This window comes from Pangasianodon hypophthalmus, chromosome 13, assembly GCF_027358585.1.
Source record: "Pangasianodon hypophthalmus isolate fPanHyp1 chromosome 13, fPanHyp1.pri, whole genome shotgun sequence".
Taxonomy (NCBI): domain Eukaryota; kingdom Metazoa; phylum Chordata; class Actinopteri; order Siluriformes; family Pangasiidae; genus Pangasianodon; species Pangasianodon hypophthalmus.
Genome location: NC_069722.1, coordinates 2155646 through 2177440, shown reverse-complemented (window position 1 = coordinate 2177440; position 21795 = coordinate 2155646). Strand labels below are relative to the sequence as shown.

At 39.4% G+C, this 21795-nt stretch overlaps 1 protein-coding gene across 2 annotated transcripts; it reads left to right on the top strand.

The window, feature by feature from the left end:
- The first annotated feature begins 232 nt into the window (after positions 1-232).
- Positions 233-21603, top strand: LOC113527889 (neurotrophin-3). Of its 2 annotated transcripts, none has more exons than XM_034310294.2 (2): positions 233-647; positions 16801-21603. In XM_034310294.2, exon 2 carries the CDS (start codon positions 16820-16822, stop codon positions 18158-18160), a length of 1341 nt encoding a protein of 446 aa, XP_034166185.2. In that variant the 5' UTR covers positions 233-647; positions 16801-16819; the 3' UTR covers positions 18161-21603. The 2 variants fall into 2 exon arrangements, with proteins under 2 accessions (XP_034166185.2, XP_026771841.2); XM_026916040.3 differs by lacking the exon at positions 233-647 and adding an exon at positions 4964-5767.
- The last annotated feature ends 192 nt before the right edge of the window (positions 21604-21795 follow it).

Genomic DNA, 21795 nt, shown 5'->3' with positions numbered 1-21795 from the left:
TTTACTTAATCTGGACGCTGAAACAGAAGAACCGGCTCTGGTTGTAAATATCCGTGCTTTGTCACTTTCAGGTGTGTGTGTGTGTGTGTGTGTGCGTGTGTGCGTGTGTGCAAGAGGAGTGCCCTGAGTATGCATTTGAGGTTTAGGGTGTAAAAATGCTCCTTGTGTAAACGGGAATTGCTGGTTCAGAGATATGACAAAGCCTTTGGCTTTCTGTGAATGGTCGAGAGCAGGAACGTCAAAGAAACGTGGAACAGTTTGTGAGCAATGGAGCAAATAAGTGAGTGAGAACGGGTGTATGAGTCAGGGTAGGAGTATGTATTCATTTCTGCATGTTTGCATTAGAGCACGAGTATGTGAAAATGAGTATTTGAAATGAACTTTTGTCGCCCTGCGTGAGTATATCCCGCAGCACCTTTCTGAAAAAATTCTCTTCTCTTGCTCTTCTCGCACTCTCCCTTTATCTGAGCGATAGGCCCTGGGGCTGAAATATCTAAGTGCATATGAGGCAAGTTGAGACACAGCCGGAGATGCGGAATGGTGGGAGGGAGACGGAGATTACGAGGGAACGACAACCAAATGCCAACAGGGAGGAATACCGCAGGGAGGAAGAGAAAGCTCATGAGGAGGACCGCTTTCTTCAGCGGGTGTGTTAAGAGAATGTATTTTCAGGCTATATCCATGAAAGCTGATGAACGTTTCTGTGTTTGTGTGTCTGAGTTGATACCAGTCTGACTCAGAAGCACTCTTCCTTTCATTCTGTCTCGCCAATCTTTCTAAGTCTTTCTGTCATTCTCTGTCTCGTCCATCTCTCCCATGCCCAAACTCTTTCATGGACACTCTCAGTGGGGCAGGCTTGTAACTCAACACCTCCCTCTTTTGTCCCCTTTTCTTGTTCTTATCCTTTCATCTTTTTCAACTTTCTGGGGAAATGGGGTTCTTTGATGGGACAGAAACTTCTGTAATAGTCAGGGAAAAAAGGGGGAGACAATGTGATAAAGAGAAAAAAGAGAAAGTGTGTGAGAGAGTGAAAAGAGGTGGGAGCATGGGCTAAAGCTTAATATGTAAAATCAGTGCTGTCTGGAGTATAGATTAAACTAATCAAAAGCCAAAAATAATGGTTCTTATGAATACATTATACTGAATGCTGGGAAACTTCGCTGGTGTTTAATCCTTTTTTATTAGTGACTAAGGTTGTCATTAAACTTTTTAAAATCATAAGACTGTCTGCAGGTGTGATAAAAAAAAAAAAGCCAGAGTAAATATATGTTAGGATGTCCTTGTAAATAGACAAGTGGTGGATCTGATCCTCCCTCTTTATTCAGGGATGGTTGCTCCAGCTTGATGTAGTCATCCTAGTTTCCTCCTCTTTCCAAGTAATTGTCTTCTCTGTCCAACGATGTGTAATTTGTCATTTGAGTACACCTGATCTAACCCATGAAGGGCTTGATAATTGAGTGATCAGTAAGATTGAGTGTCTTGGGAGTAGGTAAAATCAACAAACCGTGACGAGCAAGGAGTCCGCAGTTTTTAAACTGAAAACGCCAGCTTTGAAACCCAGATTAGTCTTGTCCAGAGGAATTTGCTGTCCTATGTTGGGACATGCACTTTTAAAACATTTCTCATTCTTGTCTCATTGATGCATCACCTTCCATTAATCTGCATTTTGGGTGATGAGATTGTGATCAGACATCACTTGGCTTGAGGTAATTTATGTCACTTAAAAAACAACTGTAGAAGACGAGCTGTTCCTCAGCAGAGAAAAAAGTAAGCACACACTGTACAATAAAATCTCTGTTGATCATTCTCCTGTCATGATGACTGCTTAGTGCTCCCTCACTCCTGCTAGTTTGCTAGTGTATTAGGATGCTGTGCAGGACATCTAATTTGAACATGCATGTAGAAAAAACACAAACAACAATAATGCATTTATAACAGTTATAAACACAAGAGTGCGATTGGATCTTTTCTTCTTTTATAGGACTGGAAGGGATTCTGTTTTAGTTTGTCTGAAATATACAGGAATATGATATCTACTGAGCCTCTGATGCTCTGCCCAAAGAATCTGATGTCTTTTGTACACTTTTCTGCCCGCATGCTTCAGAATCTTGAAGTTTCTGAATCTTCACTTCTGTATATACCTACACAGTTCTGTGTGTTACACAGCAACAAAAGGGGTTTTTCAGAACAAGATGCAGTCACTGCATTGAACAGCCTTCACTGCATTATTCCAGAGTTTTGTTCGAAACAGTGAGTTGTAATTAAATTAGATAATCTCTTGCAAATGGGGCTTAGGGAAAAGGTCTGTAGTTGGATCTCTGCAATGTAAGGCCTCATTCTGTAGGCAGTTCAATTAGAGATGAAAAATACTAGACTCTTTAGTGAAAGCTAGACTTCTGTATTGGAAGTCTAACATGGTTTACGTGTTATTTTATTTCCCATGGGCTAGTTGTACCAACACCTGATCATAAGACTTTTTATTTTCCATGTCAACTCGTAATTATGCTGTCATGTTCAGGCCACAAAGTATAATAATTGGTTTTCTTATATTACTTGCAGTAGAATAAGATACCTTTGCTTATTTTTTTTTTCTTTGATTGCAGATAGCAAGATATCAAGTAAGTTATGGGCTGGCCAGTAGTAATTTGGAGCCACTGGCGATTTTGCTTAGTAACACTGTCTATGATAGGTCTTGTGAATGCCACAGCTAAGACCAGTCTTATTTGAGCCTGGGTGTAACTTTGGATGGTACAATGGATGTTATTTCCTTTCTATAATTCGGCAATAGATACTACCTGTTGAGCAGTAAAGACAGCCTTAGTTATGACCTGTTAGAACAATTGGCTTGAGGAAAGTTTCTGTTTATTTAAGGCATACTGATCCATTTGCAAATTTTTCACCTGTTCGTTCACGTAATTCATATTCATGCACGTAAAAACACTATAACACCACAATACCTACTCTCACTTAAAGCCATGAATGGCTTCAGGGCCAAGAATTGAAACAGAAAGATGTAGAATGGTTTTATGTATTCCAGTCCCAGTTAAATCTAAACAAACCTGACAGCAGTTTGACAATAGATTAGCTAGACAGCTTTTCAAATGTGAAAGATTTCACCTTCACCAGTGCCTACTGACCTCATTGATGAGGATAATTTCCTAGACAACAGGGCCCCATTTGTTTCAGGAGTGAAGTCATACATATCTGTCAGTGGCAGCACCAGTAGTGTTGCAGAAGTGTTCGTCTATCCCTAGGATAGAGTGTCCAAATGGGAGATTTTTTTTTTAAGTATCAATATTATTCTTTTATCAACAATCCATATATGCAGATAGCTAGCTGCTACTGCAGATGGATAATTAGCTGAAAATATCTGGTTTACAGGGAAGGGATATAAGCATTTTGGGTAGCAATTAATGAGCACTTTTTCCATTATTATTATAAACCAAACCAGTTTGGTTTTACTAGTGCTTTAAAAGATTAATGTGAGCCCAAAGGAGTTTAAATCATTCAGCAATTTCTTAGCCATTAGATCAGAATACCTTCACATACTAATGATTTTTGGAAAGAAAAATCTGATCTATATAATTTGGCTACCTCAGATCTCGCTGATCAGCCAAGACATGTCTGGTATGCCAAATTTCACGTCTTTGTATCTGCACTGGAGCTATGAAGCTAACCACCAATTAGTATCATGCAGCTGCATGCCAAAAACATCACACACTTGCCTCTAACAACATAGCTTGTCTAAGTAATATCATAAACAGTATAATAAAACCAAATACGACTTTAGTAATACTGTTAAATATATTAATCAAAGCAAGTGATTCCATATTGAAAATGATTACCTCTACAGTTGTTAGCTATGGAATGTACATTTGTTACTTTAATGGATAACAGTTGATCATACAGTAAAAGTCTCAGGGCTGTACGTTAAGTTGGTGCTAGAAAATTTGTAAGTGTTGTAGCACAATTTTAAATATTTAAAAATACTTCTTAATACTACTTTTCAGAGTGCACATAAGTGATACAATTTGTAAAATGCTTTTACGTAATGTGGATTTTGTAGAACGTTTATTTTCTTTTATTTTTAACTACAAATTGATGACAGATAATTCCTTGCCTGCCTCTCCACAAGTTCATATTTTAGTCAGGGGAAATCCCTAAATCACTTAAAAGTATAAATGTAGGAATTGATATTAACATTAACATTAGTATTGTATGATTCATGAGGCTGAGATAAAGCTTGGTGTAGACATACTACAAAAGTGACAGATTAACATTCATGTTTTATGTATATGCGCAACATGGATTTCATTGACAGTAGCAAGCAACAAAGCAACAGCACAACAAGCAATATTTGGATGGAGATGTTTTGGACAAATTAGGTATGGTGCGATTCGAGATTGTCTCGATTGATTCCTCAACCAATCCATGGCGCGGTTGGTCCAAAGTTTCTTCAGTTCCCCACTCACAAATTCAGTTCCTAACACCATTTTATTGATGATTTTTTTTTTAAACTTAAATCTAATCTTGTCATATACAACCTCTCATTAAATGTGTACAGAGACATGTTGTTGTTGTTAGTACAGAGAGTACGAAGCCAAGCATGTAATGTGTAAATTAACCAAACAGTTTTCACAATTTACTAGTTTAGAAGAAATATATAGCTAGTTCCATTTCTCATTAGAATTTAAAACAAACAAACAAACAAACAAACAAACCAGAACAGTGCATGCCTACAAGAGACAAACTATTGACAAGCTATTTTGAAATATAGGGTACTTCATTTTGTAATTATTACCAGTACTGAGACCAGCTTTAGTCTTGTTTGCAGCCCTGAATTACTGAACATTTCCAGAAGATTCTTTGATGATTTCACCATGCAATTTTAAATATATTAATTAGTTGTCATACGCTTCCACTATATTAGGCTCCTAGGCAAAAACTAAGGATGCAACTTTTGGACAACAAACATGTCTTGGCCAATGCCATATCTGAGGTAAAGTCTCTTTAAGTGTGTGTTTCCTCCCCAGAAGCTGAAGGCTTGGTGTTAATAAGGTAATCAGACAAACAGAAACTAGCTAGCTAGGTTCAGAAGGAAACCTCTTCACGTTTCAAGACTTTTTCTTCAATGAGTTGAAATGTTGGCTGATTACACCCACAGGCAGCAGATGTTGTTCCTCCGTTTTCCCTCTCATGTATTTCTTGTCTTCTTCTTTTTCATCCCCCCTCCTCTTGAAACCAGCCCCCTTTTGGATCTTGTCCTATATGAAAGCTTCACAAATCCCTCACCTTTCCGTACGGACACTCGTGGGAGACTCCTGAGAGAAATCTCTTATTCATATTTTGATCGAAAATCGGTTGTTTTCAGTCAGATTTTCGTTCGTAATTAGTGTCTGAACGGATTTTCTACTTTAAAAAGCGCGAAGAAGTTGCTGCAAGTGGTAGCAGTAAGCTATCGTTGGGCGAGCCGTTAACGTCGCGCGCACGGACTGCGCGAGGCGAGCGGCGCGAGATGTCTCACGAGCTGTCCTGTCTGAGGAATTTAAAAGTTTAAACTCGGATTATTAACGGAATCTAACGGAATCTGTGTGGACTTTCGTCAAAATGAACCGACAGCATGGACGGATATTTTAAGATTAAAAAGAAAAGATCCAGATTCTTGAGGTGATCTTCATTTTGACGGTTTCTTCAGAGTGGAAACTTGCTCGTGGGAATCAATGCGGTTTCAGTCGAAAGGACGTGCGGTCCGAAACTCACCTAAACGGTAAGATAATGACGTAATATGTGTGCTAATTGTTTTTATTTTTATGACAGAAGCTAAGTGTTATCTGTAATTGTATTTTAAAACATTGGTTTTAATATGTTGCTGTCTGTTTACGTGTGGAAAGAGATATAAAATCCTAACACCACGTTTGGATTTGGGATTGTTGTTTTGTTGTTGTTTTGTTGTTGTTGTTTTTTCAGGTACACCAAGTTTGTCAGGATCCCAAACATCGCAGGCTAATTATATAATTTGACTATAAGTAGCAGAACCCGTTTGTGTTTTTAGTCAGCTCCTATATGTTGACGTCCTGATGTCCTTGAAATGATTCAGAAAGACACCTGAGAATATCTTAAGTTTTTATTTCTTCTACATAGCCAAATCCTTAATGCTAAATAAACACACACACTATGCTGAATTAGCACTTACAGGGCTAGATCATCTTAGTGTTGAAAGATCAGTGTTAATTTAACTCTGTGCTTCTTTTTTTGTCTGTTTCTATTAAAAAAAAACAGTTATTCAAACACTGTAGATTATAATTCAAGTAGTTGTAGGACTTATTTCAACATTATAGATGTTTTGGTTTAGCTTTGGGAAATTTCCCACATTAATATTTGTTAAGCATTGCTGTATTCCAAATTTCAGTTGCAGGCTAAAACAAGCAAAGAGTTTGCTAGCCAGATTTATGCCATAGCCTACCTGTTAGCAAATACAGATATCTACATGCAAATAAGGTTCACATGTGTAAGACTTCTCAGATGCATCCTTTATTATTTACTTTCTCCGGCTTCTCGGCTAGCATGTGTTTACCATTGGACCCATCATATTTGGCCACGACTGAATGAGAGTTCGGCTTCAGGCGGGTGTTTCTCTTCACACATCATCCCCTAAGTATGCCCGTTGTGTTTTGTTGATTTTTGTAATTGCTGGCCTGGATGGATTGTTTCTCTGCAGAATGAGTAAAGGCTTTTTGTTTTACACTTATTTTCCAGCTGCTTGTAGATTCCAGAGACAGCCAAAAGGAAGACAGAGAGAGAGAGAGAGAGAGAGAGAGAGGAAGAGAAAGAGAGAAAGGCATTGGGTCAGAGGCCTGAATGTGATGACAAACATGTTGGAGCCAATATCTAAATTTTCCAGCTTTCAGACGGATTTTATTATTTACATTCTTTCTCCTTAGTAAGCAAGTGTGTGTTTACCATCTGACTGATCACAAAACATTCATTTACAGTGCATTTATTAATTTGACACACACACTTCTACATATAAAACCACACAAAAGATTTACAGTATAATTTGGACTGTTCAGGGGCCAAACAGTCTCACTGGGATTTGACCTCACAACCTTCTGGTAACTAGTGCAGAACCATAGGCAGTTGTGACGTAGAGTATATACACCTAACACCACACGAAGGTTTACATGGGGATATATACAATCCTAAAAGTTAAGGGAGTTTGTTCAAGGGCCAAAAGGGTTTCTCTAGGATTTGAACTCACAACATTCTGGTCACTATTGCAAAGCGTAATGCCCATTTGACATATAAAATAACACAGACAAGGTTTACAGTATAAGCGAAGTAAATACAACCCTAACAGTTAAGAGAAGGAGTTTGTTCAAGGGCCAAGCAGAAGCTCACTGGGATTTGACCTCACAACCTTCAGGTCACTAGTGCAAAGCCATACACCGTTTTGACACATATACATCTGATGCCACGCAAAAGGTTTACACATTTAAGCAGGGCTATATACAGTCATAGGAGTTAAGGGAGTTTGTTCAAGAGTTAAAAAGAGGTTTCTCTTGGATTTGACCTCACAACCGTCTGGTCACAATTGCAAAGCTTAATGCCCATTTGACATATATAAAAAATTACTGGGGCTAAATCCAATCCTAAGAGTTAAGGAATTTACGCAACAGAGGTACTTGGGGATTTGGCCTCACAACCTTATGGTCACTAGTACAGAGCCTTAAGCGCTCAGCTGTCACTACCCTACATTCTGTAACAACGCCACTACATTTCTGTGAGTGAGTAAGCAAATCATTGAGAGTTTTTCAGGCACTACAGATTGTCTGGACATGCTAGACTATGAACTAGACTTACCCTTCTAATTTCAGCGCATAGAGGGAGGAGCCTTCAACTGTAAATCTTTTTTTTTTTTTTTCTCAAGCTAACCATTCAGATCTTTTCCCATCATTCATGGTGAACACTCATTCCATTTATTTCCATAGTGAAAGTACAGATGTAGACGTCACTGCTGCGGACAGAGCGGTTGTATTTAAGATTTATGGGCAGAACGACGGTGCATATGTTATGGAAAAACAGATATACGGGGAGATGAGAGTGGCACTGGACGAATGTATCTCCAGGGCATAGCTGCCAAAGCTGAGGATCAGCTACTGAAGAAGCACTTAATAAAAAACAGACACACACAGGCAGCTGTTGGGTCTGTCCTAACCTGCTCATCTCTCGCAGAAAGTTAAAAAACTAAACAAAACAAAACAAACATTACACATGTGCTACTTCCTAATGCAATATCACATATCAGGTGTTAAAAAAGGTTGTAAAAGAAGGTGAGGATGAAAGCTTGGGAATGAAGGCCATTAATGGGAAGCGTTCTCATTCACTGCCGTTATAACGTTATCCAGAGCAGGTCTCAGAGCTGGGTCTGGACTTTCTCTGCCTTTGGACAGGAGAAAACGAAAGAGAGGGGGAGAGAGAGTGAGAGCAGGGCCACCCAAACCTGTAACAGCTACATGATGATGTCTGATAGTCCCTTTACACGGTGGCTCTGGTGCATGATCTGAAAAATTCCCAAAGATTAGAAACACGTGTGCTGAGTTGCAACAACATTCCTGCACTGATTGTGAATCGATAAGCTTCTGCAACCAATTTCCTTTTCTTTGCTGTTTAATTTCCCTGTCGCACTCGGAGAGAATGTTGAACTTGGCCTTTTTCCACGGGGTGTGTTGATGAGTGGGATGCTGCTAATCCACACTGATGCTGAACAAGGGATCAGAGATATGTCACTGTTTAATCAAGACTTTGTTTCATCATGACCTTGTTATAGTCCTTCATAAAAATAATTACATTTCCCAGCTTATATTTAAACTTCTTTACAAGCTTTCAGCTAAGCTTATGTTAATAATCAGTTATGCGATATAAAGTGATATTGCACACACTGTGCCTCATTGATCAAGCCGGATATGAAGGAATTTATTCGTAAATTGCTCACAGGAGCTTTTACACAAGAAATGTGGAGTTCATCAAAATCCATTTATTTGGGAAAAACATTTGTATCGCATGTTTCACTCCTGAGTTTGTATAAAGGAAGACTCGTTAATGTGAACCTCATTTGATCAGCTTCAAATAGTTTAATTGGCAAAAAGTTACTGTGATTTTATATACGGACTACACTGTTTGAAGTTTAAATTGCTTATTTATTTGAATTACACACCAATTTAATTAACATTTTGTTACACTCAGATGTTTCATATTAATGACTTGCAAGAAAGCACTCTTTAGTCATCATTTTTGTTGTTTTCAGCTCTTTGTGAGATTTTTATGGGGTTTTGTGGGCATCACAAACATATCAACATACGTACATGAGTAAAACTTTTTTAGTTCAGTTTGGTCACAAAAACATTTACGCATAACCATCAGTACTCCTGCATGCTATCTGGAAGGAACCATAAGGATACCAGTCTTAAAAGGTTCCTTACTATTCACTCATTGCAGGCAGCAAAGTTTGATGCTTCAGACGAGGGAGAAATTAAAGGGAAAAACAGACTTAACTATGCAGATATATCTAACGTTCTTTTTCTCAAGACCAACATCAACAAAGGTATTCATGCTAATATAGCTGAAGCATCATCAGTCACTAAGGGACCAATATTCAGCATGGTTTGCGTCTGCTTGTCCCCTTAGGGGAAGAGTTACAGCAAAGCAATACAAAGTTCTTCTGACTGATTCAATCAAACCCCTTTGAGAGATTTCGAGCAATGTGTTAAACAGGGAACTCCATCACCACCACCACCACCACCATGATCATCATCATCATCATCATCATCAAAACATCAGTTGAGGGAATATCCTTTGGAAGAATGACGTTCATCCATCCAGAACGTTTTAAATGTATCACACCAGAGACTTGCAGAATCTATGCAAGGTGCACTGAAGCTGTTCTTTTGGCTCAGCGTGGCTCAACATCTTACTAACACACTTTATGTGGTTTATCATTGCATTCTGTGGTTTATTATTGGAATTGATATTCCTGACATTTTGTCCTGATTTTAGCCTCAGTCATAAGCTAGCTTATGCTCAGCGTCCATATTTCCCCATTCTCTAGCAACAGTGTTTTCACAATTTTAACTACTTAAATCAAAGCGCGTTGTACCGAAAGCATAACCTGTTACTTAAACTGAGATTTTGTTCCATTTTTCTAAATAGATGGTTTCAGATACAGGTCTGAATGTTTCTCTTGTAAAAGTTCAGATGAGCTGCATGCCTGACAGGTGGCAGCGAGTCGATTGTAAGGTGTGTAATTGGAAAATGAGTCTTTGCTGGCTGACATGCCTGATTTATGTGTGTTGTGAACCGCACAGGGGAAAAGTGTTATTTTCCAAAGGGAAATTGATGAGTGTGGGTGAATGTGTGTGTGTGTGTGTGTGTGTGTGTGTGAGTGCACTTCATGAACACACGTGCAGGTGATGGATTGGGAGGAGGTCGGTGACAAACGGTAGCACTTTATCTCCATAACGCTCCATTTGCTGTGATAATGCGCTTGACTGCGTCTGCTATCCAGGCACAACAAAACAGCTTGGCTCTGTGTGCTTTATACTCAAACACAAACACTTAGACACACACGCACACACAAACAGGCATGGACACACACACACACACACACTCACAGAGTCCATTACTCTTAAATCCTACACACCCACATACATACTCACATAAACAAGCTCTCTTTTGTGTCCTATCTCAACACTAGCCTTTTAACACAAACGTGAAATCGACACTCGGAATCTCCTTATCTTACACACTCACACTACTCAATCTGTCTCTCGCTCTCTCTCTCCCATATACACACACACATACACACGCACACACAGAGCAGTCTAAGCCAGCTAATACTATCCCCATAACAACCATAAGCTTACAGACAAATGCACCACATTACAAACACGAGGTCTACCACAGATCCTCAAGGTCCTCCACATGAGATTAAACAAGCGCCGTGCTTTGGTCTCCAGACTCTACCATAACTGTTTATAACATGAGCGGAATTTCGTGCAAGAGAATCATTTGAGCACGATCATCCTCTTGTTTGATCAATGCGAGCATGACATTTCCAAAAGTAAACACAACTCTATTAATTGTCGACTTGAAAAACCCACAGAACTCGCAACTCCAAGAAGGACATTTAGGAACGATGACGCGACAGTAACATTTGCCACTCACTAAAAATTTTCAAGTGGATTCCTGAAGATGTTTTTGAAGAACTTTTTGAAAAACTGCTTCCGATAAAAACAAACTAAAAACAAAAACAGTGTTTTAAGCATAAAACGTAGTGAATCTCCAACTTGTTCTGACCGAAGTAGTTTTGAGCCTTTTAAAAAAAAAAAAAACGTACTGTGCCCCTAACATACTGTACATGGTGTAGTACTGATAATGTATAGGATGATGTCTTGAATGTAAAGGAAATTCAATTGTAACCTGTTTTCACTAAGGTTAACAGCTTAGCACTTGGAGCTGCAAAAGTATTGCCAGAAAATTAATGACACATGTGCTGGTCCATGTGCTGATGTTTAGTAATGAAGAATTCATTCCCATTCCCAAAGTCCCATTTGCCCCATTTAAATGAAAGATTAGGGGTACGATTTGGGGTTCAGTTCTGGGTCAGTTTAGGATTTAGGGTACATTTAAGTTCAGGTTAGGTTAGGGTTGCAGGTATGGCTATTAGGGTTAGGTTTAAGTATTATGACTAAAGGGTCTATGGATGCTTTCACATATTCACATATGCACGGTGCGATTCTTTAGGCAGGTGAGAACACAGCAATCACACTCGGGTCTGAGAGCATCAGAGCAAGGTGGCCTTGGGCTGCTTCCAAGAATGAGCTTCGACTCTGAATCGACTCAACTGCAGGGAGTGAATCAAAAATGCTGTTTGTTTTGTTTTAAAGCAGTTATATATATATAATTTTCAAATAATTTATTTAACGTCGGCTCTGAGTTGTCCATGCTTGGGTGATTTGTGTGATTTTTATTTGCACCAGGTAAAGGTTTGTTTTCCTTTCTCCTTCACCATTGTTCAGACCAAATCAGTCACCTAGCCAATGTTCATACTGAACAGTTAAGTCACTGGAATGAAAATAGGAATGAAATGGATTAATCACAGATATGTTTGGAGTTGACCCACTCTTCAGCAGTAACACAGCTTAAAATCTCATTGAACCATCTCATAAAATATAAGGGCTGTATGCAGAGTTGAAGACTTAGGTTAAAAAGTTAGGTCAATATTAAGTGGGGAAAGCTACTCGTATTCAGAGTTGGCTTGTGCAGCTGCTTAAGCTGATTTTCTGGCCTCCTCATTCAGATTATTAAAATCACCAGTGTGCAGTTCACACCACTGAGGTTGCCAGATTTTTAGTTGATTAGAAGCATCCAACAGCTTTAAACACAAGCACTCACCTTTAAACCCCCAAAAATCTGGGAATATGGGAATAGAAACTTTTTCTTTGCTGTCACCTGCTATATGATGTAACATAAACACAAGAGATTATGTTTAAAATGAAAAATAAAGACTAATATGATGATATACAGTATGGATGAGAAGATGGCGAGCATTGAAATAAAACAAAAAGGAGTCTAGTATATAGCCAATATATTGCTGCATGAAAAGTCTTCATTGTAATTAACACATTAATCACTGCAAATTATCTTAACTGAACATTATGGTTTCCATCTTCATTATTTGACAGCTTATAAAGTACTACTTGATTTAACACTTTTTTTTTGCACAAGCTAGTACAGCATAGAAAGTCTGAACACTTTCAGCTCACTTTGTGTTGCTCATAATTTTATCCAAATAATATTTTGCCCTCAGGGTCCCTGAGTAAGATCTCCTCCGATATCTTCCTTGCGGATGAGACTATTAATTAATTAATTAATAACGTCATATGTCATTATGTATTTAATATTGGCTTTAATACTGCACCTTGCATCGAGCAAAGAAAACTTAAGTTCAAGGTCAGAATCACCCATAACTAAGACACACCTCTGTTTTCCACAACATCTGCGTAACTTCTGAATGGAGCTTAAGCCTATAGCTACGTCTGACGTCAGATGTTCGCTATTAATGTTCGCAATTCTGAGTACTCAACCCTGTATAAACATCTTCAGATGCCATCTACTGAATCTGGATGTCTTGATGGGGGTAATATTTGTTGCTATATAATGACATTTAACAGCAGAAAAGTGAAATAGCCATGTTGAGGACGTATTGTCCGTGACTGCAGCACAAGCAGTTATGTACCTTTTGGAGCTCTGACATCATCCCCTTTAATGCAAAACAATGCATCTTGCCATTCTCTTTATAGAGTTCACCAAGTAATGATAGATTTATGATTGGGAGGAGAGCAATAGCTTTGTGTATGAATGGAAGGACAGCAACACACAGACAGAAATCACAGGTGCTAAACAGGAAATTAGGGCCTAAAATCATTAAAAGGTCTTTCATGTGATGGCAGGTCTTCACACAGACCATTATTTTCATCTTTTTGCCATTTGTCTGCATGAATAGCTGTGAAAGAGAGAATTCACCCAGGGAGGAGCAGTGTTACTATGTTGTTGTTGTTGTTTTTTTTGTCATTAGACGCAATTTTGTACTGCAACAAAAAGACTACCTGCATAATTTCTCTTAGCTATTCTCTCTCTCACTATCTGTCTCTATCCTGTCCTGCCTGGGGTTACCCAGGAGGAGTTACATCCTTCACATTCTGAGCATTCCTCCTCTCTTTCATTCTCTCTCACTCTTTCTCCACCATTCACTCCTGTCTCTTTTGACACAATAAGAACAGTAGCAGCCTTTATGATTGATGTCTGGCATCTACCAGAAAATTAAGGCCAATTGCTCAATCACTCGCCATTAGCAAGTCCATAAACACGTATATGAGTGTGAAGATGTGGCTTTGTTTGCCCCCTGGTGGTCGAGCCAGACCTGTGGCTCTCTATTAGTGCACCGTAAGCAAAATCCCTACATGCTTATTATTGCTTCATTCACTGGCTCCATTAAACCATCATCTGAATCAATAGCAGTCAGAGAGGTGGTGTCAACTCCCAGGATTTCACTCAGCACTCTCTGAAGTCTGCTGTTCATTACAGGCTCTGAGGTTAAACATAAGGAACGCATTCTGTGTGCGAACAGGAGGGGGTTACCGCTATTAAAAATCCAATAACTTTTTTTTTGCTTTCTTTTAATTTAATTTATTTAACCTTTACTTAATCACAGAGAACATTTAGGGCTCAAAAACATTTTTGCAAGGGAGCGATGAATTGGGCTGCATTTGCCAAAAAGTAGTTTCACTGACGCCGGTTCACTGCCAGAGAATGCAGTTAACCTGTACACACAATGCATTTTATTTTGGCATTTTATATTATTTTTGAAACCCCCTGTTCTTACAGAACACACATGTAGCCTGCAGCATAATCGGCAGTAAAACCCTACTTGGGATTTATAGCCAGTGAGTAAAATCTACAGTAAGCTCCACTACTGACTGTCAGAGTCTGTACAGAGTAACTTATGTTCTCCCCATTCTTCTGGGTCCTCTGGTTTTCTTCTGCTTCCCAAAAATCTGATTGTAGTTTAATTGGCTGCTCTATTTGCCCCTAGGTATGACTTCTTTAAGAAACTGTACCATGCAATTTATTTGGCTAGATTCTTCGTTTTTATCTCCAACCCAAGATGAACCAGAGCCTGTCAATTCTTCACCTGAAAGACATCTAATGAGCATACATCATTTCAACAATGGGGTTGCAGTTGGTTTGGGGGAAGGCTTGACATTGATTTCGTTGCAATTGCAATAAGCTTAGCCAGTATCCCAGTGAGGACTCTACTTGAGTGACAGACTTGAGACCTGATCTTGATGGTAAGTGACACTAGATGAAAGCCGTTTGGGGGCTGAGAGTTCAAGACAGGTGGGAAAGATGGTCTACCTCTGTGTAGTCATTCAGAGTGGCACAAGACAAGAGCAGGTACCTGTGACAAGAGCAGGTAACTGCAGAATGGAGCAGTTAGCATGACTGTCATGCTAACTGCTCCATGAACGACAGATGACAAGATGCAGAGGCTAGATTAATGTCTTTCAGAGGTAGAGGAGAACTAGCTAATGGGCAGGAATTGGTTATGACTAAATTCCAACACTACCTTGCCCTCAATTTGACCTTGTCATTTCATCTTGGGGGATACTCACAGCCATCTTGAGGGTCTTTCCATTACTGTTATCTCAGTTGAAGTTTGGGAGAAGATACCTTGGAGAGGCGAGGAAATGAGTCAGCACAGATGCAGAGTTCATTGGTTGCATCCGAAATCGTGTACTGTGACAGTACCTACTGCATTCGATTCAGTATCTACTGCTCGGCCGTTGATACAGTATGTAATGATCAGTATGTGTGTGTAGTATGAACACAATCCGGATATACTACATCCTCCATGTTGGCATTGTCATGTGACCTACGACGCCATAGTAATTACAAAAACTTAAAGAGCCTGCCAGATTAGAGCAACTGTTTTTTGTTGTTTAAACCTTCAAGTTACAAAGTTAACAATTTACTCAGGTGTTTTTAAATAAGTACAGTTTATCCACAAAGAACAAGGAACAACATTTAATACCTATAGCACTTACACTTAAAAAGAGCCGACGCACTGCCTTCACCCTTTTTTGACTGTGACAGCTCTTCTGCGCCAGTCCTGTCGCCTTATGGGAAAGTGCAGTGTCCATTGCTTCCATACTGCAGAATCTCGGTGGAAGCAGTAGGTCATTTTATGAATACTGAGAATTCGGACACACTACTCCTTTGGTGTACTGCTTTTTGCCTACTGTGTAGTAGGGTAGTAGGGATATTCAGATGCAGTGATTGTGATCTGACCCAATTTAATTTCCTTTTCTGAAAAAAAGGTGAACAGTAAGTCTGAGCAATAAAAAGACAAAAAAGTGAATTCCTAATGCACAGTACACTCACATGCTTTTCATTATAAAGCTTGCTTAGATAGTTAATTAGCTCACTCATGCTAACCTAGTACCAGTGAAGTTCTAAAACAGTAGAAATTTATGAAAATAGAATTCGTAAATCAAATTTACCTGATATTGAAGTATTGTGTGCCTCTACTGAAACTGTTGTCTCCTTGCTGATATGACTCTGTTCACTGTTTGAAGTAACTTTAATGCACAAGGAAATAACTTCATAAGTTTCTATTTTTACCACATGTGGGATGGCTTCCAAATTTGGGTAAAGTGTGTAGGTCTGATGTCCTCTGATGGTTTGGCATCCTGTTAAGTGTATATTGGAGAAGTGGTTACATCAACAAATTCATATTTCTCAAAACACCGTCATTAATCAATAACTGAAAAAAAACATGTTTTTAACTGAAAGCAGATCTCAGATCTGACCTGAAATTCTTCAAAAACAACTAACCAGGACCTATAAATCACTAGATAGTGACTAGTTGTATCTCAGTCCAAAGCTAAGGAATGTTAGACATTGATAGATTCTATATGTTCATGTTTTGCAAAGTCTAAGTTTGTAACTCCTTATAACTTTTGTAACTACTATTGTGCATGGAGACTTCTCACGTTTGTAGTTTTTTTTCCTACTAGTGTGTGCCAGAGCTGTAGGGCTATGGCCATTTAAACTTTATCGTTATCGCATTTTATTTTGCGAGATGGAAGTGTGCCTGGAATTTCTCTGACAGATGCAATGTGGGTTGTAATCTTGAATTTCCAGGTCTTCCATTCTCTCACACTTTCTGTCTTTCTCTTCCAGTTGATACGTCTTGGGAGTGATGCACTGGCTTCCCCTGGTTGCCATGGTGATTGCCTCGGCCCTGTTCTTCCCTCATTGTCCCAGTGTGCCCAGGCTTGTTGCTGCGACAATGGAGCCTGGCAACAACTTCAGCACCAGATCACTGGTAAATCCAATCTCTAAATCCACCGATTCTCATACGGAATACATGTCAAGTGATAAAAAAGCAGCGGAAAAATTACCTCATAGGACAGCAGATACCCACATTCAAACTGATCTGACGGTTACCAGCACATCTTCATTTATGAATGAGGACTTTTTCCCTGAAAGGAATCAATACAAGAAGGCAAAGCCAGACAGGATGGACCTTGGGTTGCAAACTTCAAGCAAACTTCAAAAACGCCACAATTCCCAGGAGAACCACATACTTAGGGACTACACATCAACAGATGGTCAGTTTCAGGAGGATAGCAAGCTAGAAACCCATATTGAAGGAGATGGGACTAAAGACAATGGGCTGAATAGGAAAAACGAGGAGGTGTCAATGGAAAGATTGACTTTCAAAGAGTGGCCAAGGGACCTGCACTCTGCAGATCGGTCTACAAGCAAGGAGGATCTGAGGGATGTGGGCAGAGAGGGATCGAGGGGAAACCCATTGCCCACGATGCCCGCAGTGCCCCCTGAGGGCTTGGGATTGGGCCTAGATGGACTCCTGCAGGTGGATGATGAACTTTTGCTGCTGGACACAAACCCTCGAGTGCTGTTCTCCACTTCCCCTTCGCCTCCCAAACATCCTCCTTTGCAGATAATGCTGGAATTGGGGCTCATGCCCGAGCAACAGGAAGAACATGAAATGGATGACAAGGAGTTAAAGTTGGAGAAGGGCGAAGATGGAGAATCCTACAGGAACCTCCTGCTGGATTTATCAGACTCATCAGAGCATGCGACCCCATCCCCACGCCGTAGAAAGCGCCAACTCGCACACACAGGTATTGAGCGCTCGGTTTGTGAGTCTACAAGCGGCTGGGTGATGGACCGACGAACGGCGATTGACGTGCACATGCAAAATGTCACTGTACTGGACAAATTTCCAACCAAGAAAGGCATGATGACGCAGTACTTCTACGAGACACGATGCCGTGGGCCAGATCACCGTGGAGTGCAAGCGGGGGAGCATGGACTGGCTGGAGCTGGCTGTCTTGGCGTGGATAAGCGTCACTGGGTGAGCGAGTGTCAGACCAAGCAGTCTTATGTGAGAGCATTTACATCAGACAACACCAGGGGGACAGGATGGCGGTGGATCCGCATCGACACATCTTGCGTCTGCGTGTTGTACTCGAGGACACAAAAAAACCGAACCACACGTCAGGGGACGAGATGAGTGTGAGATGGGGAAAATTAAGGGACATACACTCACCTGGTTATGGTCTTGTTATCAGGTAAAAATTGCCTTATAGTGCCATTACAACAACTGCAGCCCATCACATCTACCCCACCCATCACTGCATAGGGATCACCATAAGAGCAGATATTTGGGAGATTTTTGGGTTTATTCTCAGTACAGCAGTCACACTGACATGGTAGTGTGTGGTGCAGGTACGAGTAGATAAGCTGCAGCAGTGTTGTTGTTGTTGTTGTTGTTATTGTTAGGGGTTTAAACACCTCATAGTCGCTGCTGGGATGAAAAAGTGTCCATTAACCAAAAATCTCAAACCACTGTTTTAGTAAACTAAAACTGATAAAAGATAGAGAACAATAACACACACTGTACATGGAATGTGTGGGCTTTAGTCTTTAACTGTACTACACCTATATGGTGACCAGCAAAATAAGTGTGTGTAATAAAGTGCATTATGTGTACGTGTTTAAAACCCCCAATGACCCTCACACCACACACACTACTATGCCATTGTACATGGTAAGCAACAGGCTTACCTCCAAAGGGCAGCTTTGTGGTGGATTTGTACCTAAAGCTGCATTCACACTGGCAGCCATTTTGCACTGTTGCTGAAATCGCTCTATGCTGGTCTTTAGTTTACTGCATTTTGTCATGGTTTCACTGGTAGCCCCGAGGTAGTGTAATATTGATACATGCTAGCTACAGGAAATATATAAAACAAGTGTCTTCCTACTAAAAATGAAATTCTGGAGGGAGATCACTGCATAAAATACATCCATGCGCTGCATCACAGAATGAATCTAAAACGTTTTGCTCGTTATTATATCTGCTGCCTATTTTAAAAGATTAAAAGGCTTGATGTATCAAATTAAAATGGGGAAAACACTGGCGATGTTAAGTTTTGGATAAATCAGAGTCTCACTGACCATCTGCTCAGGAGCTTCAAGCAGGATTGAACCAAAAAACATGGATAATATTTTTATATAGTCTATAGTCTGGGTTAAAATATTTGGTAGTCCCCAAATGGCTTTGGTTCTCATTTGCATAAAGATAAACTTTGTTGTATCACTTGCCCTGACCATATTGCACTATTAACAGTTGCGCATGCCCCTGTCCCAGCCACTTTGTCACATTGCGTTGCGTCGCTGCCAGTGTGAGCGCAGAGCAAATCATGGCCAGTGAGTGTATATGAACAGTAGGGTCCGAGAATGAGTCCACTACCAAGAGCTCCCCCCTCCCTTTTTTTCACACCTTTGCTCATTTGCAGCAGTAAAAGTGTGTTCTTATGGACATTTTGGCATTTGTCAGATGATTGTTCATCACAGGGCACAGATCATATGATCAAGAAACTGGGAAACTGTTCAACTCTGATCTTACGATCAAGCTACTTAGCTAAGGTTAGCAAGAAACATAAACTTCCTATGGTTAATTTCTTTTAATATAATAATGCTTAGTTCAAATATTTCAGTAAAAATAATGAGCTTCATGTCGTGAGGTTCTGAAATTAATTAACTGTCTTTCCACTTGGACATCATGGTGCTTTCCATCAAGCTCGTTTTTTGTGAATTTTAGAAATATTTTCAGAACTATATCAAGATATATCTAGTGAAACTCATGCACTGTATGAACAGATGAAGAAATGAACATTTTTCTTGATTTAATTAACAAAACCAACATCAAAAGTCACCACGACTCTTACAAGGGATAAAGGCAGAGAGAAAAAACACATTTTACCACAAAAATTAGCATATGCCAGTGGACAAGGTGTCTAAATTTTTTTCAGATGTGTGCCAAGCAACAGTAAGAAAATTAAGCAAATGTAGCAAAAGCGAAAGTCTGTTGTGATGCCAATTAATAATAAGGGGCTATTTTATTTGTTTTATTATGGACTAACTATTATTCACATTCTTCATTTCTATTGGCTCGCAAGAAGTCACAGGTCAAAGCTCACCTAGATAAAGTTAGCATGAAGTGAAGGTAACCAATACGCAAAACAGATGCATCTTTTACATACCACGTCCTTTCCCTTTCAGTGAATTGGCTTTTCTAATCCAGAAAAGCATATAGTTTTCAGATGGATCAAATATTGCTTTTGCAAGTGTTAAAAAATTGTAAATGGTACACCTAAACCCTAGATGTTGTTCGGTTACTGCTGGTTGCCATGGGTTTCCTGGTAGTGCCAAGGTAGTACGATATCTGAACAAGCTAGCTACAGCTAGCTTCAGAACATATATACATGTAAAACAACCAATTCAGAATGAAACGTCTTCTGCTGCCAATTTTATGAGCCTGAAGTTTTGATGCATCAAAATAGAACTTGGGAAACACCGCCCCTCACTCCTATTGGTGGTCAAAAAATTGCTACGCTTCTCATTTGCATGAAGTTAAACTTTGCTCATTTTTGTCGTATCGCTCACCTCCTTACTCTGCGTCACCAGTGATCACTTTGCATTAAAAGAGACATAGCATTTACAATTATACTGAGAACGAGAAACTTGGGAAATCTTAAATGCTATGACTAAACTGTAGATGTTGGCATCTCTGCCATAGTTAACAGGAACACACAGATTCATTCTGATTTTTCATGTTTTGTTTTAAAATTGCGAAATGTAGCTATGCAGCCATTGACTACCATCTGTGTTCGATAACTAAGTTCTTGGTGGTGAAGTCAGACTTCTGGACCTGACTGTAGTTTTCTCTGTTTCTCACTCCTACGTCGAGAGAGAGAGGAGAAATAAAATGTGGACATTAAAGAGACTTATCTCTCTTTCCGTTTGCCTCTTGATCTCTTTTCATCTCTCTCGTCCACAGCTGCCGTTATGCACGAGGCGACTCTGTTTACCACAAACCACAATAAAACACAACAACCTCAGTTTCTGAATTTTTCCATCAAATGTATCTGTTGCAATACCATTTCTATAAATGCTGTTTTTTATATATATTTGTTATGTATCTATTATATACAGGTTGTAAGTTATTACTGTTTATTAGTATATAAGCATGAGTACCTGTGATATTAATATATTTCCTTGTAAATGTTCTGTATGGGAAACACATGCATCTATGTAAGTATGTAACTATGTATATATTTATAGGATTACAAAACACTCATACGTGGCCTCCGAGAGGCGCCGACTTGCGTCTGGTGGTCAGGAGTCTGGATTGTGTGTGAATGTGTGTGTGTTGTAGACTCTATCTGGTGATTCATTGCATGGCTGCATCAGTGTCTATGTGTGTGTGTGTGTGTGTGTGTGTGTGTGTGGAAGAATTTCACTTAGTGCCTGCAAAAAACCAACAACTTTTCTAAAAATCTTTGTTTACTGAGATTTATAGAGTTCTATTTGACTTGGACTTGTCATTTCGACAGAATAAAAGACCATGTAATTAAAAAAATATATAAAGGCATTAATAAATAATGAAGTGAAAGCTGAAAAAAGGTGTAGTGCTTCTTTTAAAGAATTATTGTGCTAATATTTTTGTGCTGATAATAAATTATTGAGTTCATTTGTTATATTAGTCAATTGATCATTAAGCCTAATTACTACTACTAATTAATGCATTATCTACTTAGCAATGAGCAATTCTTACTAATTAATTATCATTAAAGTTATTGTCAT